Source organism: Pyrgilauda ruficollis, unplaced genomic scaffold (assembly GCF_017590135.1).
Source record: "Pyrgilauda ruficollis isolate IOZ18807 unplaced genomic scaffold, ASM1759013v1 scaffold143, whole genome shotgun sequence".
Classification (NCBI taxonomy): domain Eukaryota; kingdom Metazoa; phylum Chordata; class Aves; order Passeriformes; family Passeridae; genus Pyrgilauda; species Pyrgilauda ruficollis.
Window position 1 is genome coordinate 385595 of NW_024512877.1, and position 13355 is coordinate 398949.

A 13355-nucleotide genomic window follows, 5' to 3' on the forward strand; every position below is an offset into this window, starting at 1 on the left:
TGTGGCTGGGCAGAAATAACCCAGCAGATTCCAGCTCGGAGGGGAAGCCCATTTGCTGTGATTCATCCACTTGCTGCAGAGGATAAACACCGATGCCATCACGATTGCCCCTTGTAAAGGTGCTGTCATCTGCAGCAGCCTGTCTGTCCCAAGTGCTGTGGCTGCTGCTGCACGGCAGCGAAGCCCTGCAAGGTGACTGCAAGTGACAGGCTGGCAGCAGCACTCAGAGCTGCCTGGGCACTGCCACTCACCTCGCTTTTAGCACCTCCAGAGACAGGAAACTCCCTGTCCTCCTCACAGTCTGGCCATAGCCAAGAAACACTGAAAGTCTTTGACTCCTAATGCAAAGGTACCCCCAAAGGAAAGTCAGAAACCCTTTATTCCCTGTTAGCTGCAAATCCATTCTGGTACTGCCCTGGAGGTTTTCTGAGCACATCCCATGAGCTGCTGGATGTCTGAGTTCCCACTGTGGTGTTCTCTCAAGTTTGGGGCACAGCACAATGTGCCAGGATGAGAGAAGAGTGTTTGAGGATTTCCAGACAGTTCTGGCACTAAATCCCACACCCTGTAATCCCTTAAGCATGTGGCGTGCTGGAAAGCACTGGAGTTTCACTAAAAACCAGGCATAAACACAGCTCCCACGTACTTAAGATTATCATCAACCTGCCAATTCCCTCTTATCTGAGACTTTTCCCATTCTGTTTCCTTCTCTTTATCCCCTCTGCGTATCCAGCCAGTGCTTGAGCCCACGATGACAGGAGATCACGAGCCTGCAGTTCAGAGCTACTGCAGGGCTCCAATCCTGAATCCCAGGAAAAACAGCACCTCCAGAAGGGCAGGGGAAGTTCTCTCTCTGATCTCGTGCTCATCATCCCCAAGAGATGAGTGCAGACTGAGCCGTGGGGAGATGCAGATCCCACTTCTGGAGTAACAGCACCAGTGAGCTTCCCCTGCTCCCGGATTTCCTGGCAGGTTTGCCTCTGCTGAAGAGAGAGCTGAGCTCCCGATGGGCCTGATGGGCCAGGAGCTGCTGTCCAAGCCCTTCCCCTTGCTGTGTGCCCACACCAGGCTGCAGGGAAGGAAGGGGTGCTGCTGTGTTTCTGATGGCTGCGACGGGAGCAGCACCACCCCTGAACCCAGCAGGAACGAGGATCCCCCAGATCTAACTTCAGCAAAAGCACAGACTTCATGTGCAACTGTGCTTCTGATTGCACATCTTCAGAGACTGCAGGGTGGGTTTTGGCTATTCTAGGTGTAAGCTGCATTTTGGCTATCTAGGTATAAGCTGATTCATGGGCAAGGTTAATCCAAACACTTTATGTCCCTTTTTCAGATAGGTTTTCTAGGGAAAAGTGTCTGTGTGCATTTAGAGACTGATTCTGGAGGGAATCTTTTTTTTTTCTTTTTTTTTTTTTTTTTTGAATATTCACTAGGCATGAATACAAAAGGGATTTTCTACTTTGTGTTGCTCACCACTCCGGGTCTTTTTTATTTCTCTTTGGCTCTCTCCAAGCAGGAATGTGCCAGGCTGTAGTTCTCCAGCTGAGTCCAGGCTTTGGGAATGGCGGGGGCTGCCCACTGCCCCCTTTCCTCCCTGTGCAGGCTGATGGATTTCCCCACCTCCAAGGCTCCCCAGTTTGGGTTCCTCCTCTCCCACTCTCACTTCTCTGAGCAGTTGTGCCAGATGATGTTTAAATATGACCCTTCTAATCAGGTTACTCAGTGTAATACGAGCAAAATGGTGATGAGATGGATGCTGGTACTGCATTCCCTATTTTTATCTCCATTGATTCTCCCGTGTCTCTCATGAATCACCCTCCTGAAGAAGTGACAGCTTTATGTCAGCCACAACAGGGCTGTAACAATATTAGCTCCAGCACCAATTCAGCATGACACCAGAATTGTGTCATGCTTGACCCTATTTGATAGATCCGCGTACAGAATCCATGCTGCGCTGCACAGAGCAGGGCCAGGCTCTTTCCTAATAACACATTTTTCCATCTAAAGACAGGTTTGTGCTTTTACTGCTCCAGCTGTGGGATTGCATGTAAATAAAAATGTTATTTCTAGAGACTGTGGCTAAAAGACACCCCAGCTCTTCAACTGCAGCCTCTTCATTCCATCCCAGCAGGAATAACTCACGCCCAGCAGCACTGGTCCTACTACAGCCAGGGAATTTGGGCCTCCTTCCCTGCCTCTGCTGGGGGAGGGAGGCAGGCAGAGAAGGAAACCTTTGCAGAAGTGGGAAACCTTGGCAAAATCAGTGTCTGGAGATACAAAAGAAATAGGAGGAGGCCTTTTCCTGCTGATTTCCTCGAACGGAGGGAATACAGAACCTTCATTTGCAGTTTGGATGAGCTGCAGTAAATTGCCCAACTGTTCTCTTCTGCCAGAATAATGCACTTGCCAGAACCTCATCACTATAAACTGCTGCAGCTCCATTGACTCCAGCACAGGCAGAGCTGAAAGAGTCTTTGGGTCATTTGTTCTTTTTTTTTATTTTTTTTTTCCTGAGAAAAAGTGTTCTGCCACCTAAAACAAAGGGCAGGGAGCCAGAAGAGATGATTTTGTACCAAATTTTCTCACAGATTTTCTGCAAGAACTCACAGAGAAGAGCAAGGGCTTGGATTTGAAAGAAGTTTTGCAGTTAAATGTACTAAATTTAAAGCTCCTGTCACTGAAATCTCCTGGAGAAGCTGGATGTGAATTCATTGGGCTCTGCCTGTGGTCAAGGAGGTTTCTAACAAGGCGACTCCCATGGGACAAGAACCAAGTTTTGATCTTTGAAAGCCTGTGCCCCCTTTCTTCAGCCCTCCCAACAGTAGAAAATTATTTTAAATGTAAGGCATGAGCTTGTCAGCACAACTTTCCTTAGCAGGAATTGAGCCTCATTCCAAGAACTGCCATAAAATACACTCTTGGTGTTGCAAACAGATGAGTGCAGACATAAAAGTCTGGATTTTTAGCATTAATTAAAGCTCCCCAGCAAAGTTTGCTCCGCATCTCCTTAACTACCTTATTTAAATTCTTTAAACTCCCCAGTTCTCACTGTGCAGATGTTCTGGTACCACAGAGCAGCTCAGCCCCAGCTAAAAGCTTCGCACTCTTCTTATTAGGACTTGCTAAAAGTCATCAATTCCAATAAATGTGCCAGGGAAATAACAGTTATTTTCCCTACTGGGGAGGGTGATGCCTCCCAAGTGCTCTCAGTGCCTCTCCTCACCAGGACACGAGGACAAAACCTGGATGGAAAAGCAGGGTCAGGGTTGAGGCAGGGAGATGCACTGGAAGGACACGCTGAGGTCATCCCAAAGCCTTGTGCCCAGGTGAACAATCCCAGCAGAGCTCATCCTGCTGCCTCCTCCAGGCTCACCAGCAGCTCCAGCTCCTGCCTGTGCCGTGCCCAGGCTGGGGCAGCCCTGCCGGGGGCTCTGGGGTGGGTGGCAGGAGTGGCCTTGGGGAGCCCTTCCCATCCTGTCCTCCAGCCTGGCACGTGCCCACCCCAGGAGCTGGGCTGCCATTTCCAGCCACTGTTCTCTGGCTTTTGTGTGCACCCAAGGGACACCATTCCTATGAGGAACTGCACTCAATTCAGCTCCAAACGAGGCAACAAAACTGTTTTCCACGCTGGATCCCGTGGGTGCTGTGTGTTTTTGAAGGAGCCCCACTCATCTCTGCCAGGGGCACAGAACCAGCCAAGGCAGGCTGGGCTCTCCCCACCACGGAGAGCTCAGAGGAGAGGGCTGGAGGCAGGAACGAGCCTGCCTGGGAGTGTTTCACACGGCTGGGTTGTTTAAACATCCCTCACGCACCCCAGAACAGGGGTGGCTGAAGGGGAAGGGCTGCACAGGCAGAGGATGCATTTCCCCAGCTCCTCTTCCCCTCGGCAGCTGGCATGTCTGCATGACAGCAGCAGGATGGCAGCTCCCAGAGCTCTTGCAGTCCAGGGCGCAGCCCACCCTCAGCCCATGTGCAGATGCCTTTAGTGCCAGGACATGTCCCCAGGGAGAAATGGGAAGGGGAAAGGCTTGGGCAGCAGAGCGACAGCCAGCCAGGCTCCTCACTGCAGAGAGAAAAACCTCCATTCTTCACAAAACACTGCTCAAAAATTGAATCTTCATGCAGCTCAATGGAGCAGCCTCATCATTTACAGCAGCAGATAAAGCTGGGAGATGTAATGTGAAATATCTGAAGCAGTTCTCCCCCTGATTTAAAATGCACCTTGGGCAGCAGAGCCTGAACTCCCTTTGGCGTGTGTTTCTGGCAGATAAGTAAACAATTTGGGACTTTCTGAGATAGTCACAGTCAGGGAAGCAGGAGCTCACAGCAGACTGCAGCTGCAGTGCCCCACTGATAAGGTTTTGGGGTGGTTTGGCACAGCTGAAAGGAAGTGGCGCCGGAAGAACAAAAAGCTGTTTGTGTACAAGTTGTTGGATCAGAGATAGCAAGAAGAAAGACATCATTTTTACAGGAGAGCTCTGAGAGTGGCCTGGGTGGCAGGGGTGAAGCTCAGGCACAGAGCTTGTCACAGGGCAGCTGAGCAGCCCCACGAGGAGAGAAGGGACAGGGGGACACAGGGGACAGCCTGGGAAGCTCAGAGGACATTTCTGCTGTGTTTCACACAGGGACAGAGAGCTGGACTCAAACCTTTCCTATAAACATCCAAGATTTAGAAGTGCAAGCCCAGAGGATGGGAAACACCACACTAACGTTGACTGAGCAACTCCAAACCCCACTTTTGTTACCCAACTGCACACCAACTCCACAAGACTTCTGCCTCCTTTACTGCAGCCTTTCACTGTGGCATTTTGCATTTAATATTTTTAAGTACAGGCAGATAAATTTGGGCTTCAGCACCCTGTTAGGGCATTTCGCTGGGAATCACAGCACATGCTGAGCTGGAAGGGCTCCATGGGATGAGCCAGCCCAGCTGTGCCCTGCACTGGCCACCCCAGGAGCCCACCCTGTGCCTGGCTGTCCAAGCCCTCCTTGCTCTCAGACGGGCTTGGAGCTGTTTGGCACAAGCACAGTTTATCACACAAGATGCGTTTGAACAATTCGGAGTGACAACAGCCCAGCAGTGACTCCACGTCCTCCTTGTGCCCTGTACCAGGTATTTACTCATTCCTCTCCCATTCCCACAGGCTATCAAGGATCATCTCTTTGATTTTTAAGCCTGTTCCTATGCGCTTTCTGAAATCTAAGATGAATAAAAATAAGCACAGGCAAACCAAACCAAAAATATTTCGGTCAGAAATTGTAATTTAGCCTCCAAATTGTGGGAAGGAATTCCGAGGTGGCTTACTCATGGTTTGCTAACAGTTCTTGGTGGTTTATTGCTCCCTTATTTTCTGTGCCTGGCTGAGCTGTGATCCATATGGGGCTGCTGAAGTTATTCCCGGAGCATTTCAAGGGCCCAGCCCCGTGGCAGTGACTGCCAGTGCCTGGCGAAGTGTAGTACAGCTCCAAACCTGACCTAACTCTCAAGCAGCCTCCCGTGTGACAGAGGCACGATCAAAGGGAGTTTTACATGTGTCAGCCTGTTGCTGCAGCAACCTGGCTGCTCTGACTGCTGATAGGCACAGCTCTGCCTGCTCCGGGCTCAGATGGCTCAGATTAATCCCCTGGGACCGTGCCAGGGAAATCATTTGCAGCTCCTCGAGAATGAAGTGACTGTTCCAGGGAAACTACTCCCGAAATTCCTCCCGCTCCCCCTCCCTAGTCCATAACCTTTGTGGAAATGGCTGGGCTGGCACAGAGCCCCAGGACGGTCAGGAGAAACCTCTCTGAGCCACAGCAAGGAGCTCTAACGTGGATTTGGCTTTTATTGGATTTTTTCCTGAGTGTGAGCACAGAAAAGGGTATTTTTGGGTGAGCAGGAGCTGCGTTTTTGGGGGCTGTTTTCCCTCTGGGTGTTTACACGTCACTGCATTCAATTTCCAGCTCTCCAGATCTTCGTCGGGGCTGGGAGAGAGGCAGTGAAAGCCAGGGCCTGTGGGCACTGAGCTGAGCCTTCCAAAGCCAGGGCTCACCCCAGCCAGCCGGGCTGGACGATGCCATGAGGACACGTGCAGCTTTGATGGAGACCTCAGGATCTACAGGCACATCCCTCAGGATCTGCAGGCACATCCCTCAGGACCTGGAGGCACATCCCTCAGGACCTGGAGGCACATCCCTCAGGATCTGCAGGCATCAGCACCTACAGGCACATCCCTCAGGATCTGGAGGCACATCCGTCAACATCTGGAGGCACATCCCTCAGCACCTACAGGCACATCCCTCAGGATCTGGAGGCACATCCGTCAACATCTGGAGGCACATCCCTCAGCACCTACAGGCACATCCCTCAGGATCTGGAGGTACATCCCTCAGGATCTGCAGGCACATCCCACATCCCTGTGGATGCTCCAAAAGCCCCTGCTGGGAGCAGAAGAGACAAAGCCTGTGCTGGAACAGACAGGGTGCAAGAGAACAAGTCAGGGCAGTTCTGTGTTTGCCACTGAGCAACAGACCAGGAAAACCCTTCATTACCTTCCCAAAGTGCACAATACCCTTCTGGAAAGGGCTTGAAAGCCAAAATGCTGCTGCTGTGTCCAAAATACCTGTAATTACAGAGGGCCTGAGTGCCACAGTGGAGAAATCTGTGGGAGTGCCAAAATGGGGGGAAAAATTTGCATTGTAAGACCCCAAAAGCACCAATTTCCATGAATTTGCTTTCTAATTATACCATCCAAGAGTTTAAGGTGTAGAAGCTTTTCTTCTCAGTACTGGCTTGCCGAATCACACTGAACCTGACTTGTCTAATCCAGAACACCCTGACAGGACTCTGCTCTTTCCCTTTCCCGTGGTATCTTCAAATGCTTCTCCTTCTTTCCTTACAGCTGCCCGATGCTGCCCTTGTAAAACAGATTTTTCCCCTCAAACCCTTTGATGGAGAGCACCCAGGGACGTCTCTGCCTGCTCGTTCTGCCCCGAACAGGTGGAACTGAGCAGCCTGAGCTCTTGCCAGTGCTCTGAGCAGCCTGGCTGAGTTCTGCTGAGCCTGAAGCACTGCTGCTGCAGCCAGAGCAGAGCCCAGAGCAGCGCTGAGGCTCCAGCTGGACACAGCGGGATGTCCCCGGCCCTCTTGGGGAGTGCTGCGGTGTGCTCACCCCAGCCCTGCATTTGGGGAGGTGCCTCTGCACTCTGACTGTCCCTGCCACCCCCAGGGCCTCGGGGGCTCTCTGCAGGGTGGGAGGGGGCTGCTCCCGGGCCCCAGCCAGAGCCGGAGTGCTGCAAACAGAATTTGCCTTGAAACAGGCCAAGTTTGGGTGTGCGGGGCCGGGGGCAGGACGTGGGAACAGCCTCAGGGCTAAAAGAATTTATAGCTCTCCTCTCTTAAACTTGTGCAGTCTGAAAGCTCAAAGGAAGAACAAAACCCAGCAACGACCCAAGTAAAAGGTGTGATGGTAAAAAGCCTGATGGGCCAAGAAAAGAAGCTCAAAACTGAGCCTTTGACACCAGTTCTGTCTCTCTGGCCACAGAACCCATTCCCATTTCCCACTGTTTGTGCCACCCTAATTTAGTGAAGCTCTAAGAGTATTTAAGGAACTTTCTACAATGTCAGAGGAATTTAAAAAGAAAAAAAGAAGTTACTTTAACAATCCCATCAGATCCTGGCTCTTGTAGCTGAAGTGAAAACAATGTCAGTGTGGAATAATGAAGCTGTTTTGATTTGGAATTTTGATTTTGCCCTGAGAAAGCAAATTCATCATTTGAGAACTCATAATTTCCTGGAAAATACCCTCTAACCTTCAGCAGGGAGAGAGAGGGAAGGGTAATAACCTCCCTCTGCAAAGCTCGCCAAGATCATAAACTCATTACTGCAAACTAAAATCTAAAGTCAACCCAAACTAGGACAGACTGGGCTTGCTGGTCACAGCCCCAAAGCTGTGCAGTAAAACTAATCAGTTCTGGGATGGGATTTGTTTCTTCTGCTGCAGTACAATCTATAGTTTAGTTGGTCAAATCAAGCCTTTCTGAGAAAAGAAGATTAGAGGCAGTTGTTTAAAGTATTGAGGGGGGAGCAGGATTTAAGCTTTATTACTGACCAGGACATACAAAACAGACTGTAATGAAAAAACAGTATTGGGATTGTACTTCCAGCCCAAATGGAAATGTTGAGAGAGGACAGGGCCATATGGAGGAGCTTAGAGCTCAGGCAAGGGGAAATGCCCTGGAAATCGGGTGTTGTGGGGAAGCCAGGGGACTTAAAACCACAATTAGCACACCTGAATGCCTGGGCAGGAGGTGAGCTCTGGGAAATGGCTTTTTGTTCCGTTTGCAAGGAAGGCTCCTCCTGCCCCAAACACCTGATGGCAAACTCTGCTCCCTGGCGGAATTTGGGCGATCCCAGCGCTGCCAGGACTCCATCCCGTGTCTGAGCTGCTCCCAGGGGTACAGAAGGGGGGCTGCAGGGTGTCCCCTTTCCAGGCCTGTGTCAGTGAGGGGGAATGATGAATTACCCAGCACAGGCACCAGCTCCTGTCCCACAGCCCCGAGGCCGCTCGCCCCGACAGCGAGGGGAACCCACGGAGCTCCTGGGAACGCAGCACTGCCATGTTTGTATTTGACTTTATCTTTACCTGTTTCCCAGGTTTCTCTCTCCCTCAGCCAGTCCAAACCCAACCTGCCTCCCTCAGTTTGCTCTGTCTGGCCTCAGGACCTCTCCTTGGCCGTTCCCCACCAGCCTTTGGGGTGGGGACAGAAGCCACTCACACCCTCAGGTTTTGTTCACACAGCCCTGGCTGGCTGCTGCAAATCACCCTGCACTGTGGAATATTTGAGGACCACCCTGCACCTCTCCAGCTCATCTCTTCCCTGCCCAAGGAGGTGTTTGGGAGGTTCTGGCAGTGGAGGCCCAGGCTGCTGATTTTTGGAGGGTGCAGGTCCCCTCACAGTTTCCCTGTCCCCATCAGCCAGGGCATCCTGGCACAGCCACTCAGCGAGGCAGCAGGAGTTCCCTTGCTGAGGGACTGCAAAGTATTTTGCACCAGCATTTTTAGGGATTTTAAACTCAATTACCCATTTGAACCCAGCCAAACATTGCCCTGCCTCCCACTTGTACAGTGCTGTCAAATCCACTGAGGAGGGAGAGGCGTGAAAATCAAATTCTGGATGCTTTGGTAACAATCCTTTAGAAATATCTGCAGCAAAATAGTTTTCCCTTAGTGTAGGATAAGGAAACTTAGGCCAAATGTATCACAAAGAACTGATAAACCACTGAGCACTCAGAGTCTAGTGAGCAAAATATATTTAATGTCTCATCATCTGGTGAGAAAAATGCAGCTGCATTTCCTGTCATATCATAAAATAGAATAACTTTTAGAAATCTAGTAACAAATACTGTAAATGAACACTTTTCATGATGTTCAAATATGATAGGAGACTTTCCAAGAAGGGTTTTTGCCATTTCACACTGATGAAGCTCATATGGGTGTTAGTACCATTCCCTTCACAAACAAAACCTCAAAAGAGTTGTCAAAAAGCAGCAGATTTGCAGAGAAATTAATGAGGTTTCTGTCTTTATCATTCTCATGAGGGGAAAATGGCAATTCCACACAGGACAAGAACTCACAGCTTTAGCCCTTCTTGGGGAAATCCAACAGAGATTCTGAAACCTATACTGAAAATTCCAACTTATTAGAAACTGATATTTTGTGGGTTAGGTTGACTTGCATGTGTTTCATGTAAATCTGATATTTCTCACTTGGAGATGAGTGTTATGGGGATAGTCCTCTATTGTGGAAAATACAATTCACTAAATTTGGGAATTTTGCTTGAGTAAGGAGTAAGTCAGTGCAAAGGATGAACCCTTATATAAATATTCCATTTACAGAACTGCACAAATTACTGAAAATCCTTCTGGTTTCTATCTCCTCACCCCGAGCAATTCCTGAAAACCTGCCCATTTGCTCATTTCCAGGAGCTGGCAATTTCAGAGATAATTCCAAGATTCATCCCATATTTTTAGTAACTCCAGTGCTTTGTTAAGAACTTGCTGTTGGTCAGTTCTAACCCAGAATGAAGCTCGGATGATGACCATCTGTAAATTTTCACATAATATCACTGGATTTTACCCTTATAACCTATTCAGAATCTGTAATCTGTCCAGGAATGAGAGCTCTGCATCCAGCACCAACAAATGGGTTATTCTGTTGTTGCTGAGATGTCTTTGGAAGCTGTTTCTGCACCTGAGCATCTGCTCCAGTTCATTACCATTCTTCCTTGGAGATCATTTATTTCATACAAGTGGTACTAGTAGTACAGATAAGAAGGACTTGGTGTAAAAACTGAAAATTCCTTGGAATTCAGTAAGAAATATGGAGGTCATGAACTTTAAATACACTTTGATGTAGCACAGTCTGGTGGGTAAGTGCAGATAAAGATGGTATTTCCTTGGACAGCTCCATTAGCTTGTGTGTCAAGGGAAAAGCTTCTGAAAAGGAGTGGGGAAGAAATACCCAATAAGACACCAGCATTTTATTTTATTTTATTACTGAAACTTCAAACTCCATCTTATCTCAAAATCCATTACTTTATCCTAATGAGTCAGTTTTCCTTGGTCACATTGCCATCCCTCATCTTTTGTTTAGAGAGCTGGAAAAGGAGTCGTTAGTCTGAGGAATAACTAGAATTCATATCACTCACACGTCCTTTCTCAACTAATTAAACACCAGCAAGACAATCCATCCATCCCTATTACAAGCCAGAAAAAAAATTAATAAAAAACAAATCTGAAAGCTCCCTGACAGCGGAAAATGCAATTAAACTCTCAGTGTATGAATCCAGGCACAAACTGCTGCACTTTCTCCCCTTAATTAACTAAAACACAGGGAAAACAATCTGATGGCTTAATGGCATTTCCTTCGCTGTCAGAAATGCTTGGGGATGATTTTGTGATGTTATCACAGAGATCTGGAGGAGTTACTGCCATTACTCCTCTCTGCCACCTCCGAGAGCGACAGATTCCACGGAGGAACTTTGCTGCCGTGAAGGGATGTGAAGGATTAATATTTTATAACATCATTACTCCACAGGCAGCACGGCACCAAGGACACACTCAATATTTCATGCATTCCCAGCCCCTGACACACCGACTGCCCTGCACATTTCTCTGCATGGGCGCGACTGGAAGCCGAGCACTCTGCCGGCTTTGTGCCTCGTTCAGTGCTGGGGGCAGTGCCAGGGGCAGTCAGCGCCGGGCTCCCGTCCCTGCGTGCCCTGGCAGAGCAAATCTGACCCAGAAACTCACCGGCCCTGCGGCACAGCCCTCATCCCGGGACAATTTAGGGGAAGCAAAGCGGGCACTCCCCGGAGCCTGGCTGGGCGCGCCGGAGCAGCACAAGTTCTGCAGGGCACAGGGGGGCAGAGGGAGCGCCTCAAAGCTCTGCCCGGCTCCCTGCGAGCCTGCAGGCAGCACAAAGCCGAGTTTCGTCCTGCACACGGCCATTCAGGCTCAGCTCAAGCCCTTTAAACACTGGCACGCTGCTCCTTCCTTCAGAGCTATTCCACTAAACCAGAGTAAGTTCAGGCAGCATTTTGTGCGTTTCCAGAGCATCCCGCTGGCGTCTGCGGCTCGGAGATTCGAACACGATTTTCTTCCCCAGGTTTCACGGGGGGAAATGCCCCCGAATCCCCGCTGCGTTTTTGGGATCGCCCAGCTTTTCGTGGTGCGTGCTGCCGGCAGGGTGAGCGGGGAGCAGCGAGCCGCCCCCGAGCCCCCGGGGAAAGGCGAGCGCTCCCCGAGCGGGCACAGCCGGGAGCCGAGGGCACATCCTCGGCTGACAGCGCTGCGTGCCCCGGCTCTGCCCCGCTCCAGCCGCTGCCCAGCACTCGGAAGGGCTGCAGTGCTCCGGCCGCGCGTCCCTTGCTCTCCGGGCAGGAGGAGCCTTCCCTGGGGCGAGCGGAGCGGGGTTAGGGCTCGGCACGGGAACGCGCCTTTGGCAATTGCGGGATGCTCTCCCCGGCGCCGTAAACAGCTTTTTTTTTTTTTTTTAATTTTTTTTAAATTGTTTGTTTCCTTTTCCCCCCGCCTCATGTTCAGTGCTTGCCAGGCGAAAGAGGGATAGACAGAAACAGCGGCGTGCCAGATTCTGCCTACATCTTTCCCACAGTCTCTCCTAACCCCGAACTCTTCCGACACTTTGTATTCACCGTCTCACTTGACTGCCACAAGAAACCCACTGTAGGAAGAGAGGCTTCCTGTGAGCCGAGCCCCGTTTCCATGGTGCGGAGTTTTCTACTTAAAAATAAATTCCCGTTCCGCGGAGTTTTCCGCGCAGCCCCGCGGAGCTGCCCCTGCCCGAGGGTAGCGGCAAACGCGTCCCGCATCCCCCCAGTCCCCATCCGGAGCCACAGCCGCCCAAGCCGGGACACTCCGCACCCCTCGGCACAGATTTTAGGGTCACCGCACCCTTCCTGCGGCGGGGACAGAGGTGCCCGCCCGGCTTTGGGGGTCCGTCGCAGCGTGCCCCGCGGAGCGCCCGGAGCCGACACCCCGCGGACTGCGGGGATGCTCCGCCGGGAGCCCCGCGCCCAACTTCCCCGGCACCGCTCACCGGGCGAACTTTGGGCAGCGTCCCCGAGCATCCCGAGCATCCCTGAACATCCCTGAACATCCCCGAGCATCCCTGAACATCCCCGGCTCCGGAGCGGCGGCTGCGCCGAGCGGGAGCCGCGCGGGTCCCGCTGCCGCCCGGGCGAGCTCCCCGCGGCCCGGGAGGTGCCCGGAGCCCCCGCCCGGCCCCGGCGCGCCCCGGCGGCACTCACCGATCCGCAGCACCTGCGGTGCGCTCCGGGGCAGCCCCGCCGCGGCGCAGAGCAGCAGCAGCAGGAGTCCCCCACCGCCGCCCGGGGCCGCTCGGCGGGGCCAGCGCGGGCCGAGGCCGCTCGCCATGCTCAGTTCATGCCGGCTACCCCCGGGCGGGCCGGGAGGCGCGGCGAGGCGCGGCGGGCGCCATGGCGCGGGGCTCCGCGCTGCCGCCGCCGCCGCCGCGCCCCCCGCGCCCGAGGGACGGAGGGAGGGATGGAGCGGGAGGGATGGAGCGGGAGGGATGGAGCGGGAGGATCCTCCCGGGGGCGGCCCCGGGCGGGGCCAGGCGGCTCCGGGCTCCGCGCGCGCTCGGGGACACGCGCGCGCACACGCACAGGGACAGGGACAAGCCCTGGATCAGCTGCCCAAGGAGGGCGCGTCGGAGCCTCCATCTCTGGGGACATCCCAAACCCTCCCGGACGCGTGCCTGTGTCACCGCTCCAGGTGGCGGGGGTGGATGCTCTCCAGCCCCAGCCGTGCTGGGATTCTGGGGTTCCGCGCT

At 52.3% G+C, this 13355-nt stretch overlaps 1 protein-coding gene across 3 annotated transcripts in view; it reads right to left on the minus strand.

Moving 5' to 3' along the window:
- GRIK1 (glutamate ionotropic receptor kainate type subunit 1) overlaps positions 1–12951 on the minus strand; it is a 102534-nt gene extending 89583 nt beyond the window's left edge. For all 3 annotated transcript variants that reach the window (XR_005954589.1, XM_041460408.1, XM_041460409.1), the window contains exon 1: positions 12811–12951. Coding sequence is in view for 2 of the 3 variants with exons in the window: in XM_041460408.1 (XP_041316342.1) it covers positions 12811–12937 (127 nt within the window). In the remaining variant the exon portion in view is untranslated. The remainder of the gene's footprint in view (positions 1–12810) is intronic.
- Positions 12952–13355: the final 404 nt, after the last annotated feature.